General features: G+C 42.4%; 2 protein-coding genes across 3 annotated transcripts in view; one reads left to right on the forward strand and one right to left on the reverse strand.

The window, feature by feature from the left end:
• LOC124320546 overlaps nucleotides 1–19,005 on the forward strand; it is a 467,022-nt gene that overhangs the window by 170,741 nt on the left and 277,276 nt on the right. The gene's annotated exons all lie outside the window — the stretch shown is intronic.
• On the reverse strand, nucleotides 8,248–11,882 carry LOC124322457. The gene is made up of 2 exons (XM_046784280.1): nucleotides 9,097–11,882; nucleotides 8,248–9,055 (listed from the first exon to the last, which is right to left on the reverse strand). Exons 1-2 carry the CDS (start codon nucleotides 11,880–11,882, stop codon nucleotides 8,248–8,250), a joined length of 3,594 nt encoding a protein of 1,197 aa, XP_046640236.1.

Here is a 19,005-nt window from a genome sequence, read left to right on the forward strand (position 1 = left end):
GGATTGAGAAAGTTGGAGTTTCTTTATTAAACTGGCATTGAGATATTCTGTGTGATCTAAACCAAACGCTTTCACAGTATCCATTTCATCGAGCCAAAAGGCCCATTGGTCCAGTGCGCTGTCACACATCAGCCGGATCACCACATCTTCCTTGTCTCTCATTTGATTCTTCAGATCGGCGTATTGATCCGAGAATATTCGGAAACAATTCATTTGATTTCTTGTGCTCTCGGAATCTTCTTGCAGTCGAGCGATTCTCTGCAATTCTTGCTGATGGTGCTTATGTTTCATGCTAAAATATTTGCCAACACTCCAGCACTCTTCATCATTCTGGCCAGTCACTCCAGATTCTTGACATAAAATTAGGATTCCACGTCCGGGTTCTCCTTTTCTACCCGAACGTCCCATGGCTTGTTCGGTAATTCGTTCGTTCTGCGGCAAGTAGGTCATGCAAATGTGGAGACCTCCATTTTCGAGTAATGCGTCGCTGATTTTGATGTCTGTTCCCCTTCCGGCCAAATTGGTGGCGATGATGACGTGGCCGATGTCCAATTGTTTGGCTTCGAAAGCAAATTGTTCATAGTCACGGGTATAGCGATGGACCTTGTTGTCTGCAATCAGTTGTGGAAGATTAATTTTTAGGTAATTATGGACGATATTAACGTCCTTGATGGTTCGGCAAAATATGACGATAGAACGGGCCTCTTCCTCGTTCGCTGGAAGAACCGTCTCCTGTATTTCATTGATGATTGAATGTAACCAGCTTTCTTTAGTCTTTAAAACCTTGGGCGTTTTGAAATAGAAACGTTTTGGGAAGGCCGTTGGGATGGAAACGTATTCACATCCGTAGGATCCCCTCGTGTAATACTTCTCCTCTAGGGATCCCAGCGTTCCCGACACACCGGCTAAATTTGCGTATTTGTTTATGTACACCTCGTTGGAAATGAAAACAGCTTTCAGACTCTGCAGCGTTAATTTGCAGCCTTCTTTCAACTGGACGAATTGGTGCAGGGCTCCATCCCATTGGGACGTGGTTTGGTCCGTTCCAGTGTCAGGATCAATGATTATCACTTGGGGGTTTAAATCCGGACTCGTGTCTGTTCGATCTTGATCGATGACGTAGTCCTCGTCTTGTGTCAGTTCCATAGCCCGTAAGGCGTTGGCCAGCCAAGTGTCCAGGTGTCTGTCGACGAACGGCAGCAGGTGCTCGGGGATTCGGATGTGACGCTCGTGCTCGATGACTTGGCGAAAGAAGAAGATCAATTTGGGATTAAGGCCTGGATTATCTTTAAAATCGATTTTGTTCTCTTCCACGTTCTCAATCAGCAAACGTCCATTTGGATCAATTATTCTGGCGTGAATGAGGTAATGCCACAGCTCGTTTTGTTCTGATGGTTTCTCTTTCAATGGGGCGTGAATTTTCTTCAAATCGTTTTTGCTAATTGCTCCGTAGAGATCGTAGAGGACTTGTGATTTGATGACGTCCAACTGGACGGATTTTTGAATTTTCTCCCAAATGAACACGTACAAAGACTCGAGCATTTCCATTCCGGGTATGTCGTGCGATAGGTAAAGGATGTTACTGCCGCGATCGAGCAACATGCAGTCCACCTCGTCAATTATGACGAAGTCGAGCCTGCGATCCCCGCGAATATTGAGACCGTAGAAGGTGTGCAACAAGTAGTCACGTTGGAAATTGGCCAGTTCTCCGTAGACGACGGACGAGTTGTAAGCTTTGGCGCGAACATCTTGTGATTGGCTGCAGTTATTGGCCACACCCACTTTGAAATACTCGTAGAGATCCCTCAAACCGCCGTCGCTTACTGTCAGGCTGGAGTCACGTAGGGCCAGCACGTCGTTACTCGTGACAACGTCGACTTCCAAGCCGGTAAGAGCGCAGAAAATGGCCACGCCCGCGACGATCAACGACTTTCCTTCACCAGTCGACACCTGGATGAGGATCTTTTCCTCAATCACAAACTCTTTGATCAAGAACATGATGGCCACTCGCTGTGTGTCGCGCAGTGGAAATTTCATCACGAGTTCGACGACACTGTCGTAGACATGGAGATATTCGGATAACAACTCATCGTTCGATCTTTCGATGTTCCATTTTCCATGTTCCATTTTCAATTTGGTGTGGAGTTTCTTAGTTATTTTGTTTAAATTTTCTCCGATTTCAGGTTGCTTCAATTTCGAATCTATTACGTTGTTTTTAATGCACTCTAATAATTTCATTTGACTTTCCATTTTCTCTTTCTTGTCACATTTGCTCTTTGCTTCTTCTTCTATTATGGACATTATAGTTTCCCAGTTTCTCTCTTTCACTGATACCGTCGAATTGGTGTACGGATAGAGAGTCTCTCTCAGTCTATCTACTAACTTGGGTAGCTTTTTGATGTTTGCAATTTTGTTCTTGCAAAACGCTTCTCCTTTTTGGTTTTCCAACTCCAGCAGCAAATAGACGGCCTCTTTTATTAACTGTGTCTCCAATTCGCCTTGACGTAGACCTCCTGCATTCAATCGATTGACTTTTCTCTCCCATATTTTGCTCCTAAGCTCGTACAGCCAGTCGTTAAGTGAAAGTTGACTCAGAAGTTCAACGTTTAGTTGATCGACGCGCTCTGAGTCATCTTTTTTAAAACCGGATTTCACCGGTAACATTTTCAAGATTCGTTCCATCGTGCTGAAAAGGAAATCACCGAAATCAGTTGCCATGATGAGACTGTTTCGCAATAGGGCCACCGTTTGATCGTCTAGATTCTTTAAACTCGTCAGTATTTCTTCCTTCCAAACGTCTCTGTTCTCAGGCAGTTCCTTCAACCGCTCTTCCATTTCCAGCAAAAGGAATTCATATTTCCAGTCTTTTGGATCTGTACATTTCGAGACGATGTAAAGGTAGAAAACGGGACTCACATTTCTTTGGTTGTACTCCAACACTCGCTCTGTCAGCAAGCCAATATCAGGTGCAAGTTCATCTAGTTGTCTTTGAATCGCCGTATCATTTTTCTCTCCTTCTGCTGTTGGTAATTTATTGAAATGTTTTTCCAAAAGATATTGAGACAATTTATCTGGGGTGACACCGTCTTTAGGATTCAACATTTTGATAGATGCGATGAGTTCGTGATGGTTCCATTCAGTCAACAGGTCAATCAAAGTAGAAAAAGAATGGGTCTGCTGCTGGGCAGGATGTTGCAACAAGTCCATTGGTAATTGATTGCAAAACTCTTGGAGGTTCCCATTGGCTTCTAGTCGTTGCCACTCACCGCCACCTTTGTACAGAATAAAGTGTTTTGGTTTTAAAGAATCATTTTTAATGGGTTTAAAAGTTATCTTGTGTTTGAGTGACGACGACGAATTATGTTGGTCCTCGTAGACGTGAATTGTTATGTCGAGCACTTTAGCTAGAAATTCCACTTCGGGCAAGTCCAGTTCACTCAAAGGTGATTGGATAAAACGAACGTATTCTTTTATTAGTTCTGGTGGTGGTAGCCAATCGATTCGACTCTCGTCGCCATTCTGTTGTCTGCATTTCAAGAATTCTTTCTTCTTGGCGCTGGCCAAGGGAAAGACTTCGTCATCATTTTGTCGCAGCACAAAGTATTTGACGGCAATCATTTGATTGGCCTCGTTTTCTTTGTTTTGAAAGAAATCGGCAATTTGTTGCCGAATCTTGTCCGTATCTGCACTGACGTACAATCCGGCCGAATTCATTCGCCCCAAAATGCTGTGGAGGGCGTTGTCGTTTCCGTTAGCCGTTGGTAAGAGATCGAGACACGTTAGTTTAGGCAGATTAATCTGCAAGTCCACAGGACGGCGACCTCTTTGCCCGACAGGGGTAGTGAAAGAGCTGAGCGAATTTTGAATTTTAGTTGTTCTTGCCGATGGCCTGACATAACATTGCCTGAATTCTTCTCGCTGTTGACTCCGTTGACATGACAACCGATAAAGTTGGGCCTGTTTCTGGTCAATCTGTAGGATCAAATTGTCCATGTAGTTGGATTGTTGCGTCGAACTGGACAACATTGCCTGTAAGGATCGAGCCATTTGCTTTCGTTCGTCTATTTCAGTGAGGTGCTGAACGAGACTCTGTCGGATGATGGCCTTCATCTTGACCGCTTCGTTTATTTTCAGTTCCTGCGGACGATTTTCAGTGCCAGCGTATAATATGGAAGCATAACATATAGGTATATTCGATATTTTGTTGGGATTAATGAACTTGACGTACGGGATGTTGGCTTCTTTAAAGTAATTTTTGTCGTCCATTTCTTTGAATTTGAGAATCCCGTTGTTGTTAAAACCAAAGTATTCCCCTTTGCCTTCATTTTTCTTATCTTTCTTTACACTGTGGATGAAGCCGACATCTCCGGCCCGTTTGCCAGTTCTACCGACGGAACCCGATGCCTGGTAGACATCCATCCTCACAGCCGACGGTTGTTGCTTATCTTTGCCGACCAAAGGGACACCCAAGGGCATCTTGTTCTCTGCTTCTTCGCTCCTCAAATATTCAACGGTGATGGAGCCACCATAACCCCCTTGTCCAATTTTTCCTGTAGGTATAAGTCAAAATCGGACGTTTCTTAAATTCGAAATATGAAGACAAACTTCTTTATTATTTTCGGTTACCTGTAGAATAAATCAAAGTATGTCGTGTCTTCTTTCCTTTTGTATATATTATCGTGATATGACTCCCTTCTGTGGTAGTGCCACTGATGTAGAAATCCTTTCGGTACCCGGGTATTACGTCTTTCCCGTATTCGCGATCGTCTACAGGCAGGATTTCTTTCAGTTTCGTCAATACTTTATCCATCGCTTCCTGGTTGGCAGAATCGTCAAATGACGACATGGTCGGAAAATCCTTTTGAAAATCTTTCTTCAACCATTTGCGGTGCAACGTTTCTTTTCCATCCGGTCCAATTTTTCTAGAGGCGCCGTTCTGTCCGTCTCCTCCGTCGCTCCCGTCCGATATTATCGTCCATTTCTTAGCGTCCATCATTTCTTTGCAGATGACGTGAATGTTGCCGCCGCTCTCGCCCGGTTGACCAGGTTTCCCTAAATCAGTAAGTCTTTACATCGTAAAGGCAACACGACAAATATAATTGTATTTACCTTCCGGTTGATCGTTGCCGTTGTTGTCGTGCTGGCCGGATACATCCCAACGCACTTCCTTGTCGACGTAAAGTTTATCGGTGACGATGCCAACGTTCATTCCGTGCCAATCTTTCGATTTCAAGTCACAGTCAACGTGAACGGACAAGAGTCCAACGATTTTAATTTCTTGCACGTTTGAATTTTGGCTTTTCAAGTCGATAATTTCTTGGAGAATTTTGCTGACAAAAACGGCTACTCCTTTGATGGAAATAATTTCCTTTCCATCTTCGTTCTGAACATCAACCACCGTTTTGGGTAGCAAAAAAGTCTCGCACGTTTCTTTGATCAGCAATTTCAGTTGTGGCGTCCAACTGTCGTCTGATAGCGATGCATTCATTAATTTGAAACGATCACGAACAACGTCTGTCGTCGGGTTTTCGTTATACATTATGAACGAATTAACCAATTTTTCCATCGATTCTTTACCGATTTCGTTTTCTAGAAAGTTTTCTTCTAGACTATCCTGCGATCTGGTATGATCTCGATTGATTGCGTCGGCCAAAAACTCGTTTAGGGCAGAAAGCAAATTAGTTTGGTCTTCAGTGAGACCCTTTCGACAACGGGATAATATTTGATCGGTCAGTGATGTCTTAAAGTGTTGGAAGTAGCTAGGGACAAGAATGGCGAAACGGTGAGTGTTTTTGAACAGAGATGTCTGACCGAGTATTAGTTGGAGATATCGACACTCGCACCAGTCCCGCAGCTTTGATTCAGCCGCTAATTTGCTGGAATTTGCTTCGACGTCTTCGAAGGAATTGATGTGCTTCAGCTGCTGTAATAATTCGGATATTTGGGTGTTGAAATCGAACGATGTCTCCAGATAAGCAAAAGCCTTTTCAAAACTGGCGTGCAGCCACATTTCCAAGACAATTTTGACGTATTGCCTCTCAACCCAAGTGGTTTCCAAACAAGAAATTTGACGTCCCACTATCAACTCGATGTGCTTGACAGCATCCTTGAAAAAATGTGTTTTGGTCTCTGCATTTGTTTGCTGAGCCAACCATTCCTTGATTTTAACCGCAACATGTTGTTCAGTGTATGGTCGTGACGTCATCACGCTAGGACTTGCATCTGCTGCAGCCATTGTGATTTTATATGATAAAATGCCACCAACTGGAAAGGGAAAGTGAGACTGTCAGACTGAGAACATGAACATCAAAATTAGATATCCTATTGCTAGTCGTTGTTATTATTTCAATAGCATTTTAATTAGCGGAATGCATCACTAACTGTAACTGAGCTTTAATCTTTAAAACCGTGAAAGTGCAAAAAGTGTTTTAGCTGTCACCAACCAACTCCCAATGCGACACTAATTGGAATCTTTTAACTGTAAATGACGTCCTTTTGAAAATGGATAAAACAAAGTAATTAGAAAATAAAACAAATTTGCTGTTGATATTTCCATCAATCGATTCCCATAGTTTCGTGATTGGAGTTGGAGAGTTTCAGCGACAGGACTTTGTCGACTATAGATAAAGGTTCCTTTTCCTCTCCTTCTTTTTATGGCTTTATTTACATTATTAATAATTAAAAAAAGGGTTGCGCAGGTGATCAGAACGAGATGATGTAATCGGAGCCCTGCTGCAGCTGCTATTAATATATTTATTCGTTGAAATGCTTTCAACGCTTGAAAATTCCAGACGAAAGTAATAAAGCAACAAAAGTTGGAGTCGTTAAACTTTGTTATACTATTCGGCTTGTGGCATTGGGAGTGTCGAACAAGAAATAGACGAAACTTATTGAGTAGCCTGAATCTCTGATTAAACATAACCTTTGAGTAAAGTAAATGTTTAAATGCTACCAAGGAGGAAATTATTTTACTACAGAGTATAGCGAAATAAAGTATGTTATAATTTCATCTTCATATTGAGAAAGAAAATGAACTATACGGAATTTTGGCAGGAGTCAAAGAGTCGTGACGGTTTGCTGCTGATTCGATTGCAAAACAGACGTACCTTAAAAATTAAATTCCAATTACGCTAGTGTAAAAAGCAGGAACGTCTTTTCTGGGCGGGTGTCGAACAATCACTGGTACTGGTTTCAGTTTCAGGCAACGCCTTTTAAAAGCGCCACATTGAATTTTGGCTCTTTTTCTTATCTGCGACATCCTGCCACAGGCGCCAGTCATATAATAGGGTATGAGGTAGAAGAAGAATCCATGTCTGAGTCGAGCGGCCGTTTTCTGGCGTACAAACAGTTTAATAGTTCTTTTTTCTGTTCGTTTTTTTCCTTTATATTATATAAAGGAAAAAAACGAACAGAAGTATACATAAATTATATATACGCGACTGTTTCTTATAGAACGAATGTCCATGGTCAATGTACAATTCCAATCGTATTCGACAACAGATTTACTTACACAGCTCTTAGAGAAATTTACTACGCAAAAATAAATAACAAAAAATCTAAATTTGAATTCTCGAATAATTGGTAAATTGTTCGAGCGAGCTTTAGCTCGCGATGAACAATTGGGATTGTTGGGGGAATGGAGTGAAGACATTGACTGTGTGCGACCTCTATATTTAGCTGCTTCTCAGCAAACAAAAAGAACAACAAAACGGGGGATAGGTGAGAGATGGCGCTCAGGTGGGCGGATCTCCCCCTTAGACACGTCAGCATTGGAAGCATATAATAACTGTGGGTCTGGCTTAACGGAAAAAGTTTAAGGCGATCCACGGTTCAAATAGTCTATTTTCTGTTGTTGTTGTTGTTCTCGTCACCTTTATTGGCGGGATTGGCTGCGCCACGGCCGTGATTTGATCTTTGGCCACCGTTGTTGTATCTAGTAAAAAGATAAAATGAAAGAGAATTAGTGGGCCGTCGACAATCAATGGATGCACCTAATTCGAGTTAAGTATTTAAATAGTTAGAGATAGCTCAGTATTAAATATAAAATAAAAATAATAATGAAAAACGGGAATGACGTGGGCGGGATGGGTGGTTAGAAGACAGTCAATGTCTTCACTCCATTCCCCCAACAATCCCAATTGTTCATCGCGAGCTAAAGCTCGCTCGAACAATTTACCAATTGTCGGTAAATTCGTTCGACATTGACTGTGTCTTAAAAGCAAGATACCCTCTGGTCAATGGCTACTACTAGTCGGAGAGTTGAATTTGACGCTCGCTGGAAACTTCTGGGCTGCGTAGGATGGATGCGCCCACCAAATCAGTATTTTCTGGCACGGTTCTTTTATAGAACCTAGCAAAGGTAGATTCCCGGCTCCAGTGGCCTAAATTCAGGATCGATTGGATTGGAACGCCTCTATTCATCGCCTTAGAAGCGGCTGCTCCTCTTGCTGAATGGGCCGAAAAAACTGACGTATCGATACTTGCTTCTTTGAGTTGCTCCTTGATCCAGCGTCCAATCGTCGAGCTTGATACGGGTTTGTGGGGCTTGTTTGAACCGATGAAGAGTGACTCGCTATTTGAGTCGTTCCTAAGCGGAGCCGTGCGGTCCATATAGTTCCGCATGCAGGCCACTGGGCAAATGGCGGGTTTCTGGTGCCAAGCTCCGACTGACAGCACGTGAAGCGGGCCGGAATGTTGGGCTTTCCTTGGGCGGCTCAAAACAAACTTTACTCCTCCTTCCGAGAAGCTGATGGAATGGAGCTGGATGGCAGCTAGATCGGCGCATCTCGAAAGAGAGGTGAGGGCAAGAAGAGTGGTCGTCTTGCGGGCTAGCTGCAAGATTGAGAGGCTGTCCTGGGCGCTTACGGATACGTCTAAGTGTGTCAATACTACAAAAGGGTCCCATGTATTCGTATATCTGGGCTCAGGTGGCTTTTCATTATAAACTCCTTTCATAAGGTTAACCACCAGGGGGTTCCTTCCGACCTCTAGATTCTCTGACGATAAGCTTAGGGTGGATGAGAGCATTGAACGGGCTACATTTACCGTGCTGTAGCTTTTACCGGAATGAAAATAATCCGAAAGGAAATTTAATACCTCCTTGACGCCAGACGACAGGGGATTGTGGTTCCGTTGACTACACCAACTGCTCCAAGCGACCCAAGCGGACTGGTATGCAGAGTGTGTATTTGAACGAGTTGCTCCCAATATGAGCTCGATAACTTTTTCCGGAAAGCCTCGCTCTTCCAGACCACTTTGGAGAGCCGCCAGGCGATTAGACGGATGGACTCGTCCTTCGTCAATGGATGACCCTCCCCCAACGGGAACGTCAGCAACGACTTGGATGGGAAGAGAAGGAGCGGAATGTCCGTTGCTAGTTCCATCAAGGACGGGAACCAGCATTGGCTGGGCCAGTAGGGTGTCACTAGTACAATCTCGGCTTGTTCTTGCCGAACCTTCGTCAGACAGAAGGGAATCAAGTTGAAGGGGGGGAAACAATATTCCGCGAGAGCCTTCCAGCTCAGCGACAGAGCGTCTGTTTTCCAGGCTCCCGGTTGCGGAAACCGGCTGACAAAAATCGGTAACTGAGCGTTCCAGGAGCTCGCGAAGAGATCCACTTCTACTTCCCAAATTGCCTGAATTGTTTTGAACGATTGCGGGTCCAGTTTCCAGTCCCCCGACGACAGAGGCCTCCGAGATTCTGCGTCGGCCAGAATATTTGTTACGCCGGGCACAAATACGGCACAAAGAGACAAGTTACGGCACTCGCACCATTTCGAAATTTCCAATGCGATACTGCAAAGGTTCGCTGATTTACAACCCCCCATTCTGTTCACGTAGCTGACAGCTGAGGTGTTATCCATTCTTAATTCGATTGTGGTGTCGCGGGCCGTTGCTGTAAAGCATTGAAGGGCCTTGAGTGCTGCCAGGAGCTCTAAAAAATTGATGTGTTCCTTGCTTTCGTCCTTTGTCCATGGCCCCCCCGTTCTCAAATCCTTGCATACTGCCCCCCATCCTGATAAGGATGCATCCGACGCGATGGACAGATCCGGCGCCGGAAAAATGAGCGGTCGGCCAGATAAAAAATCTGCCTCTGAAAGCCACCAGAGTAGGTCTTTACGCGCCTGTTTTGACAGGGTAAAGGATTCACTTGACCTAATCAGACGGCCCTCTGGCCGGGAGTTCAGGAGGATCTGAAGACCGCGAAAATGGGCTGGGGCAAAGTTAACGGCTGCTGCTGCCCAATTCAAATTTCCGATAATCTTTTCCAGATCGATTTGGGAAATTTGAGGTTCTTTCAGCGCAGATTTACAAAGGCGAAAAATGTCAAGTCTCTTCCTGTCCGGCAAGATTAGTCTCATTTTGACTGAGTCGATGAACAGGCCTATGTATTCTAATTTCTGAGAGGGCTCTTCCGATGATTTTTCGTCACTAATCACGAAGCCTAGGGACTCTAGCAGCGATCTTACTCTTTTCACAGCGACCTTGGCTTCCGACTGGGAGCTAGCCGCGATTAGAATATCATCCAGGTAAATCACGAGACGGAGGCCGTTCTTCCGCAGGAAGGCTACCACTACCCTTAAAAGCTTGGTAAACGCCCATGGCGCGGAGCTTAAACCGAAGGGGAGGGACACGAATTCGAATAAAACGCCCTCCCATTTAAACTGAAGAAATTTCCGATGGCCTTCAAAAATAGGGACCGTCAAATATGCATCTTTCAAGTCCAACTTGGTCAGCCAATCCCCTTCCCGAATCGTATGTCTCACTGATGAAATGCCCTCCATCTTGAATTTTTGATAAGACAGAAAACGATTAAGTGCTTTCAGGTTAATGATGGGCCTATAACCTCCTGTTCTTTTCGGAATTAGAAAAATGCTGGAAATGAAACCTTGATCGCGGGCCCTAACAATCGCTCCTTTTTCTATGAGTGAATTCACTTCCTGCTTGCAGCAATCGTATTGATGCGTGTCCATGCAGGCGTTTGGTGGAATAAAAAATTGGACGGGCTCAGAAATAAAGTCTAGGTGTAAACCCTGAGACACCGTCGATAAAATCCACGGGTCAAGAGTAAGTTTTGACCATTCAGACGCAAAACGCGCTATGCGACCCCCAAAAGAATCGTGAAAGGCAAGAATAGTTTGGACATACCGGGATCCGGGATTTGAATAGCGACCGCCTGAAGATGCCGGTGGATTGCTGAAACTGCGACCCGATTGGCGTTGACCATGACCGCCGTTGGATCCAGACGCGCGAGGGGCTCCCGTGGTTTCAAGAGCGTTCAGTGTCTTCACCTGCTCGACCAGGGCCTGGGTAAACTTCGGACCGAAGAGATGTTCTCCGCCGGTTGGCAGGATAGCCTTGTCGTCCAGTAGCCCGATATTCTGTGGGTAGATTTGGGACAGAATGTTGCGGCGTCGCGCGTTCGTGATGTCGTGGTACACCACCGCCCAGAGCTTCAGAGCCGTCTTGACCGCCTTGGCGTCGGCTCGGGATTTCTTCTTTTTCTTGATTCGACTCGCCAGAAACATGATGGGCTTGACTAAGTCAAGGATCTTGAAGGTTTGGTTTCTGTAGATCTTCTCGATTGGGTCGATGTTGGCCTTAGCTGCCGAAGATGACTTAACTGCCTTCAGCCGGATGTAGAAAGCCTCATCTAGATTGGGGTTGATCAGCAGGTCGGCGTTCTTCTTTAGCTTGGGTCTAAAGGCCTCTCTAGCATTTTTCGCTTGAGTGTCATCTAAACCCGATACAACCCAGCCGGCTAAAGTAGCTGACTTTTCACTTGAGAGACGAAATTTCTTTACGCCTCCCCCTCTTGATGAATCGGAGCCTGAACTACTAGAACTTGAGCTAGAATCGCTTGACTGATCAGGATCCGACATGATGTTTGCACAACGAGAGCGAAAAGAGATCTGACGTGTCTAAGGGGGAGATCCGCCCACCTGAGCGCCATCTCTCACCTATCCCCCGTTTTGTTGTTCTTTTTGTTTGCTGAGAAGCAGCTAAATATAGAGGTCGCACACAGTCAATGTCGAACGAATTTACCGACAATCGATTATACAAGCCACGATTTAGAAATCCTGTCTGCTGCTTAAAGCTTGTCTAGCTTATTATACCAACTTTTGTTGGAAGAGTCGTTTCTGTTTCTCTTTGAAGGTGACTTTAAAAGGATATCCTTAAAAGGGTATTTTCTTATTCTCAAAATTCCAGACGAGAGCAACATAGCAACAAGTGGGCGCCGTTCAACTCAACTCGTCTGACTAGTCTTGCTAGTGGCCTTGGGAGTGGCCAACAACAAGAAATAGACGAAACTTATTGCATAACCCGAGTTGCTAATAAAACCTTTAAGTGAAGTAAATGTTTAAATGTTACCGCCAGAAGCAGGAAATGATTTTACTACAAAGTAGGATAGCAAATAAAAGCATGTAATCGTTTCACCTTCATTTTGGGAAATTAACTTGAAAGATTTCACATACCAAATTTGGGCAGGGATTAAATTGTCGAATCAGCAAACCGTAAGGTTTGCCGATTTGATTGCAAAACAGACGCACTTTTAAACTTAAATTCCAATTTCGCTTGTGAAAAGAGCAGCAACGTCTTTTCTGGACGGGTGTTGAGCAAACAGTGGTACTGGTTTCACTGTTTCAGTTTCAGACATCGCTTTATTAGAGTTTTGGCTCTTTTTCTTATCCTCGAAATGCTGCCGCAGGCCATAGACCAGTGTTCTGTCGGATAATTCCTTTCGAATAAAATTCCTTATTCGCGAATAAAGAATAACATTATTCGTATTCGTTATTCGTCGAATAAATGACAGTTATTCGTATTCGTTATTCTTTATCTTTTAGAAAAAAATTATTCGTTGTCCGCGAATAACATTTCGAATAAATAAATCGAATCAATTTCGAATCAATGTTGCATTTTGGGGGTATCCACCCGTTTCGGCACTTTTTTCGGCACTTTTGATTTTGGCGTTTTCGGCACCCATATAAAACGCTTGGTCCCCCCTTGTATTTAAAATCTCCTCGTTCACTAAAAAATCTTTCCGTTTCGGCACTAATATTCTCCGTTTCGGCACAAATTGTGTCTTTTTCGGCACCAACTGTATCCGTTTCGGCACAAAAACAAAAAATTATTTTTCAAGTCATCTAGGCAGTGCTTCCACGGCAGAGGCTTGGACTATCCTCCCAACATTGCCAAATTATCCGAAATTATCATTTTGCTTAGTCGTAATTATGGAAGCCGGAGATATAGGCCCGGTCGAAATAGGCCCGGCTAATAGGCCCGGACGAAATAGGCCCCTACGAAATAGGCCCCTACGAAATAGGCCCACTTTAAAAATATTTTTAAAGTGGGCCTATTTCTCCGTCAAAGTGGGCCTATTTCTCCCAATTATTTCTAAGTTCCATAAGGTACTCTGAAATATTTTCATAAAAACATTCGCCCTACTCTACATGAGCGAGAAGGCGGAATAATCTGCGAGAGATCCGCCACCGTATATATTCATTGCCGTAGCTCAAACCACGATGAGTGATTTCACACATTGCCGTTTCGTTTTTCACATGTTAGGCAGCTGATTCCCGTCTTAATTTTTTGATGAACGTATTCCCCTTGATCTTAACTGTTAAACTCATTTGTTCAAACGTCGTTTTCACTTATTAACTATCGCTAATTTAAAAAAATGAACAAATTTCCGTGTTTTCTTCGCCATTTATTTGTTCCGTAGCTCGATCCCCCCTTCAGCGGCTCAGCGCTCAGCCTTGAACGCGTCTCTCCCCTTCAGCGGCTCAGCCTTGAACGCATCTCCCCCCTCTACCTATGCCAATGCCAGTACTCAGGTGAAGTAGGAAATGAAAATGTTTGATGAAATAAATCTTACGGATTGATTTCAAACATATCCATATTAATTTCATGTTTTTTTTAAAGCAACAAACGCATATCACTTTTAAGTTTCTTGTTTTATGGGGCTGACGCGAGGTGCTGCTCAAGCCGGCCAGAAGGGTGGTCGAGCGGGGGAGGCTGCACGCACTCATGGGAGAGGGGTGAGTGAAGGGGGGTTTACCTGGGCCATACCATACACAACCATGTTTTCCCTTCTCCGTATATGTTAACGGGTGGTCAAGTGGATAGCAACTTGTTATGTATCTCAAGTGCCGGTGTTCGAATCTCGGCCATGTCGAAATATAATTTTATTTACAAAATATTTTCGAAAAATTAATAGCTCAACAGCATAAAGTGGTGTGGAACTATCCTGGCGAAATTGATCGTTTTTTGTCCTTTATGCTGTCCCAAAGTGCTAGCTAATCTTCCATCAGTTGTCCATATGCGAGCGTAACCATCCTGAAAAACAAAAACATAAGCGAGTAAAAATTTGGTGGTAGATAAATTTCATCATATTAAAATTGTCACACACATCTCCAACACTGATCTCAGACCCTTCTGGATGATGGAGAGAAGGGCTGCTGTTGGTACCAATTGATGTTGGATTGTGAAATATGTGACTCTATGCCAAAGGTGTAAGCAGAATGCTGAAAACCTATTTGAAAGGCAATCAGCAGCGATCATGACGCCATCAGACCAATCATGACGCTACCTTTACACAAGTTAATAGTTACAATAGTAGTAACTAAAGATTTAAAATAACATGATAGAATTCTCTAACATACCCGAATTGAAGGTAAACGCCTTACTCCAGTGATAGCATTGCACCATAGACCACGCTATTGATGACGCTTGATGTGTTGGCGTCTGCTATGTGTGTGAATCAATTTGATTCAGAATCGAATTCTTACAGATCAAATGTAACGAAAATTGCAATTCAAATTTTAAAATGATTCAGAATAAAATGTACTCATGTTGAAGCTATTTTTATTTTTTTATAAGATTTCTATTTCTTATTTGTAAATTAAACGCTGAAGTTGACGATGAGCAGATGACGCCATCTTCATGACGCTATTGAACCACGCTAGTGACGCCACTACCACCGATAGATGGAAATCTTCAAAACCACATTTGGTATTCAACTATAATAGAAATTTTCTTATCGTGCTGTATATTTCTTTCTTCTTTATCAATTAAAAAAACAAAAAACGATCAATTTCGCCAGGATAGTTCCACACCACTTTATGCTGTTGAGCTATTAATTTTTCGAAAATATTTTGTAAATAAAATTATATTTCGACATGGCCGAGATTCGAACACCGGCACTTGAGATACATAGCACAAGTTGCTATCCACTTGACCACCCGTTAACATATACGGAGAAGGGAAAACATGGTTGTGTATGGTATGGCCCAGGTAAACCCCCCTTCACTCACCCCTCTCCCATGAGTGCGTGCAGCCTCCCCCGCTCGACCACCCTTCTGGCCGGCTTGAGCAGCACCTCGCGTCAGCCCCATAAAACAAGAAACTTAAAAGTGATATGCGTTTGTTGCTTTAAAAAAAACATGAAATTAATATGGATATGTTTGAAATCAATCCGTAAGATTTATTTCATCAAACATTTTCATTTCCTACTTCACCTGAGTACTGGCATTGGCATAGGTAGAGGGGGGAGATGCGTTCAAGGCTGAGCCGCTGAAGGGGGAGAGACGCGTTCAAGGCTGAGCGCTGAGCCGCTGAAGGGGGGATCGAGCTACGGAACAAATAAATGGCGAAGAAAACACGGAAATTTGTTCATTTTTTTAAATTAGCGATAGTTAATAAGTGAAAACGACGTTTGAACAAATGAGTTTAACAGTTAAGATCAAGGGGAATACGTTCATCAAAAAATTAAGACGGGAATCAGCTGCCTAACATGTGAAAAACGAAACGGCAATGTGTGAAATCACTCATCGTGGTTTGAGCTACGGCAATGAATATATACGGTGGCGGATCTCTCGCAGATTATTCCGCCTTCTCGCTCATGTAGAGTAGGGCGAATGTTTTTATGAAAATATTTCAGAGTACCTTATGGAACTTAGAAATAATTGGGAGAAATAGGCTCACTGTGACGGAGAAATAGGCCCACTTTAAAAATATTTTTAAAGTGGGCCTATTTCGTAGGGGCCTATTTCGTCCGGGCCTATTTGCCGGGCCTATTTCGTCGGGGCCTATTTCGACCGGGCCTATATCTCCGCCAACCGTAATTATCCTAAAATTATCCGCTCCTTTTTTTGGTTTTCCGATTTGTATTTAGTTACATTTTACCGTTGCAAGTCAGGTATTAGATATACAATGGCCTTAATCCGCCTTATGCATTCTTATTTATATTTGCGACTACCTGAACTGTTTCAATATCTGCCATCAGAAGCTGGACTGAGAACAACTTGTTTCTGATTTTCTTTCTCTTCATTATTTTTTTGGATTTTAGCACTACTAAAGGCTTGAAGCTGGTTGGCACCTGCAACACAGGTGACTTTTGCAAGATTTTCTTGGATTTTTCAACCTAAATCATTCGGTCATATAGGATGCATCAAGAAAGGAATTTAATAGAATAACATGCGCTACTCTAGGCTTGACAGCACGTTTTTTTCGTGTTTCTTGATTTGTCAGGCGACTGTGTTTGATTGTTTGAGTCAGTTTGATTTTCTACAACAACCGGCTGGGCTGTTTCCTCAATCTAGTGGGTCTTTCCATGATAATGAGCAAATAAATTTAATGAATAAATAATCTAAGATCTGAGAAATGTATATAGCACTTGATAATAAAGCGTCTAAGAACAAAGTGGGCAAAATTTCACAGTAGGGTCAATCCGCGCCAACTCCACAAATCGGTGGCAAATATAGCAATACAACTATTCGATAGAGAATTTGATTCTCTTTTGAATGCTTGTCAAATTTTTAAAATATATTCACAAATAGTGGAGTTGTGTGAAAAAATGGGTTGAAATGTTTGCCCACTTTAAACATTATTTATAATTAAAGCTGCCAACCGATTTTTATATATTTCTTTTAAATAATAAAGCGTTATTCGAACTGTTAGCTGTATTATTTTCAAAAATGTGTTTTTTGTATTTGTGCTGCAATAACTCTTCAAACGCAAACCGTTTCCCGGCTTTTCGCTGGTTTCCCCCACATTTTGCCCTTGAAAGGGGGCTTCCTTCTTTTCGGGTTTGGCCCGGATCCATTTGTGAATATATTTTAAAAATTCAACAAACATTCGAAAGAGAATCAAATTCTCTATCGAATAGTTGTATTGCCATATTTTTAATGAATAAGGGGACGAGGCAGAATGAAAATTAAAAAAAAGTGTATTAAAAAACGGCGCACGGGAAAGTCACAAAAATCAAAACTAAAAACGCCACAACTTTTTTACGGATAAGAATTTTTAAAAATTCTTTGGGGTTGTAATTTCACAGTAGTTCTTGATCTACTGTGCAAATTTGAATAAAATCGGAAGTTTCATCGCACCACCGATTTGTGGAGTTGGCGCGGATTGACCCAATATATTATAACACGACACCTAGTGGAATTTATTGTTTACGAATTTTGGGGGCGGTGCCGAAACAGACAAAAATAGTGCCGAAACGGACAAAAGTGGCTAAGAAAACATGCACCGAAATACCAATACTTAGGACCACGTCTGGTGGCGGTGCCGAAAAATACAATGTTTAAGGTGTTTTGTTGTGTTGGTGTTTAAGGCACATTTAGCGCCAGCGCCACCTGTGGTGAGACAGAGGAAGACAACTTTTAGGGGGTTGAAGCTCCACCCCCATTGCTAGGGAAAGGAATTGCCTAGAGGGTGGTGGTGCTTCAACCACCGAAATTTGTGTTGTAGCAAATTCCTAAGTTACACTAAGTGGCGCTATGAGTCATCACAAATCGCTATGTTGGGCATTAACTGGAAACTGGGTTCTGCAAAAATTTAAATTCCAATTAAATCTTAAATGTGGTAGGAAGCCAAGACCGAAAAACTTTTATTTTGTTTTTTCATAAATCAATTTCGTTTACCCATTCTCTTAAAACCTTTTACTAATTGATTAAAATCCGAAATTTTCTTATCTTTTATTCGAAAATTTATTCGAAACTTTATTCTTATTCGTTATTCTATTCGAAAATTCGAATAAGACCCTTATTTTTATTCGTATTTGTTATTCGTCGAATAAATGAAAGTTATTCGTGATTCGACTACGCTCAAATCACGAAAAACCTTATTCGACAGAACACTGCCATAGACATCGAACGCTCTCCGAACTTCTTCTCTACCATAAAAACTGCTAAAATGCGTGAATGCGTGTAAACCGGTATAAACTGCTGTGATCTAGACATTTATTTCTAAAAATTCAGCGTTTATTAAACTGTTAATAAACTGAAGACTGCTGGAGTCAGACGATACATGAAGGTAGAAGACAAATATATGTCTGAGTTGGGCGGCCATGTACTGGCGTATACACACAGTTTAATAGTTAGGGAGCCTTTGTCAAAGGAAACACACCTTTTTAAAGAGAAAGTTTTTGACATGTCAACCTTGGTTTTGGAGGGTGAGCGAACCGCGAGATGGTGCAGTTCACGTTTAATTGAATAGGAATTTAATATTTAGGCCTATAAGGTTTTTTTCCTGTTCTCCCCCCCCCCCTTTTTTACACGATTGCTTCTTCTTTCTGGTTTTAAGTCGTAGAAGAAGCGGTAACATTCTAATAGCTAGTCAAGAAATTAAGTTTGAATTTGGCTCCGTTTAAGGCGTTTATTCGATAATCGATCGATAGGAAAACGCGTTCGTCTGCTCATCTTTTTCAACTCATTGATTTTTAGCAAGGTGAGTTTGTTGTTTGACTTGCTTTTACTCGAGTAACGATAAGTCTGAATTTTATTAAAATTTAATGAAATTTCTTTTGCCTACAGAAGTCTGGTTTGTCTACTACCATTGATTACTCCCAGAAGGAAGAATATGGATTTTTTTTTAACTTAGTTGCCCCAGCTGATCCAATTTTGAAACCCTTCAAAAATCCCTTCAAAAATTTCTTATCATGATAGTTTTGTCTCATGCATGATGACAGTTTTGCGTAATCAAAGACAGTCAGCAATCCAA

The sequence above is a fragment of the Daphnia pulicaria genome, chromosome 1 (assembly GCF_021234035.1).
Source record: "Daphnia pulicaria isolate SC F1-1A chromosome 1, SC_F0-13Bv2, whole genome shotgun sequence".
Classification (NCBI taxonomy): domain Eukaryota; kingdom Metazoa; phylum Arthropoda; class Branchiopoda; order Diplostraca; family Daphniidae; genus Daphnia; species Daphnia pulicaria.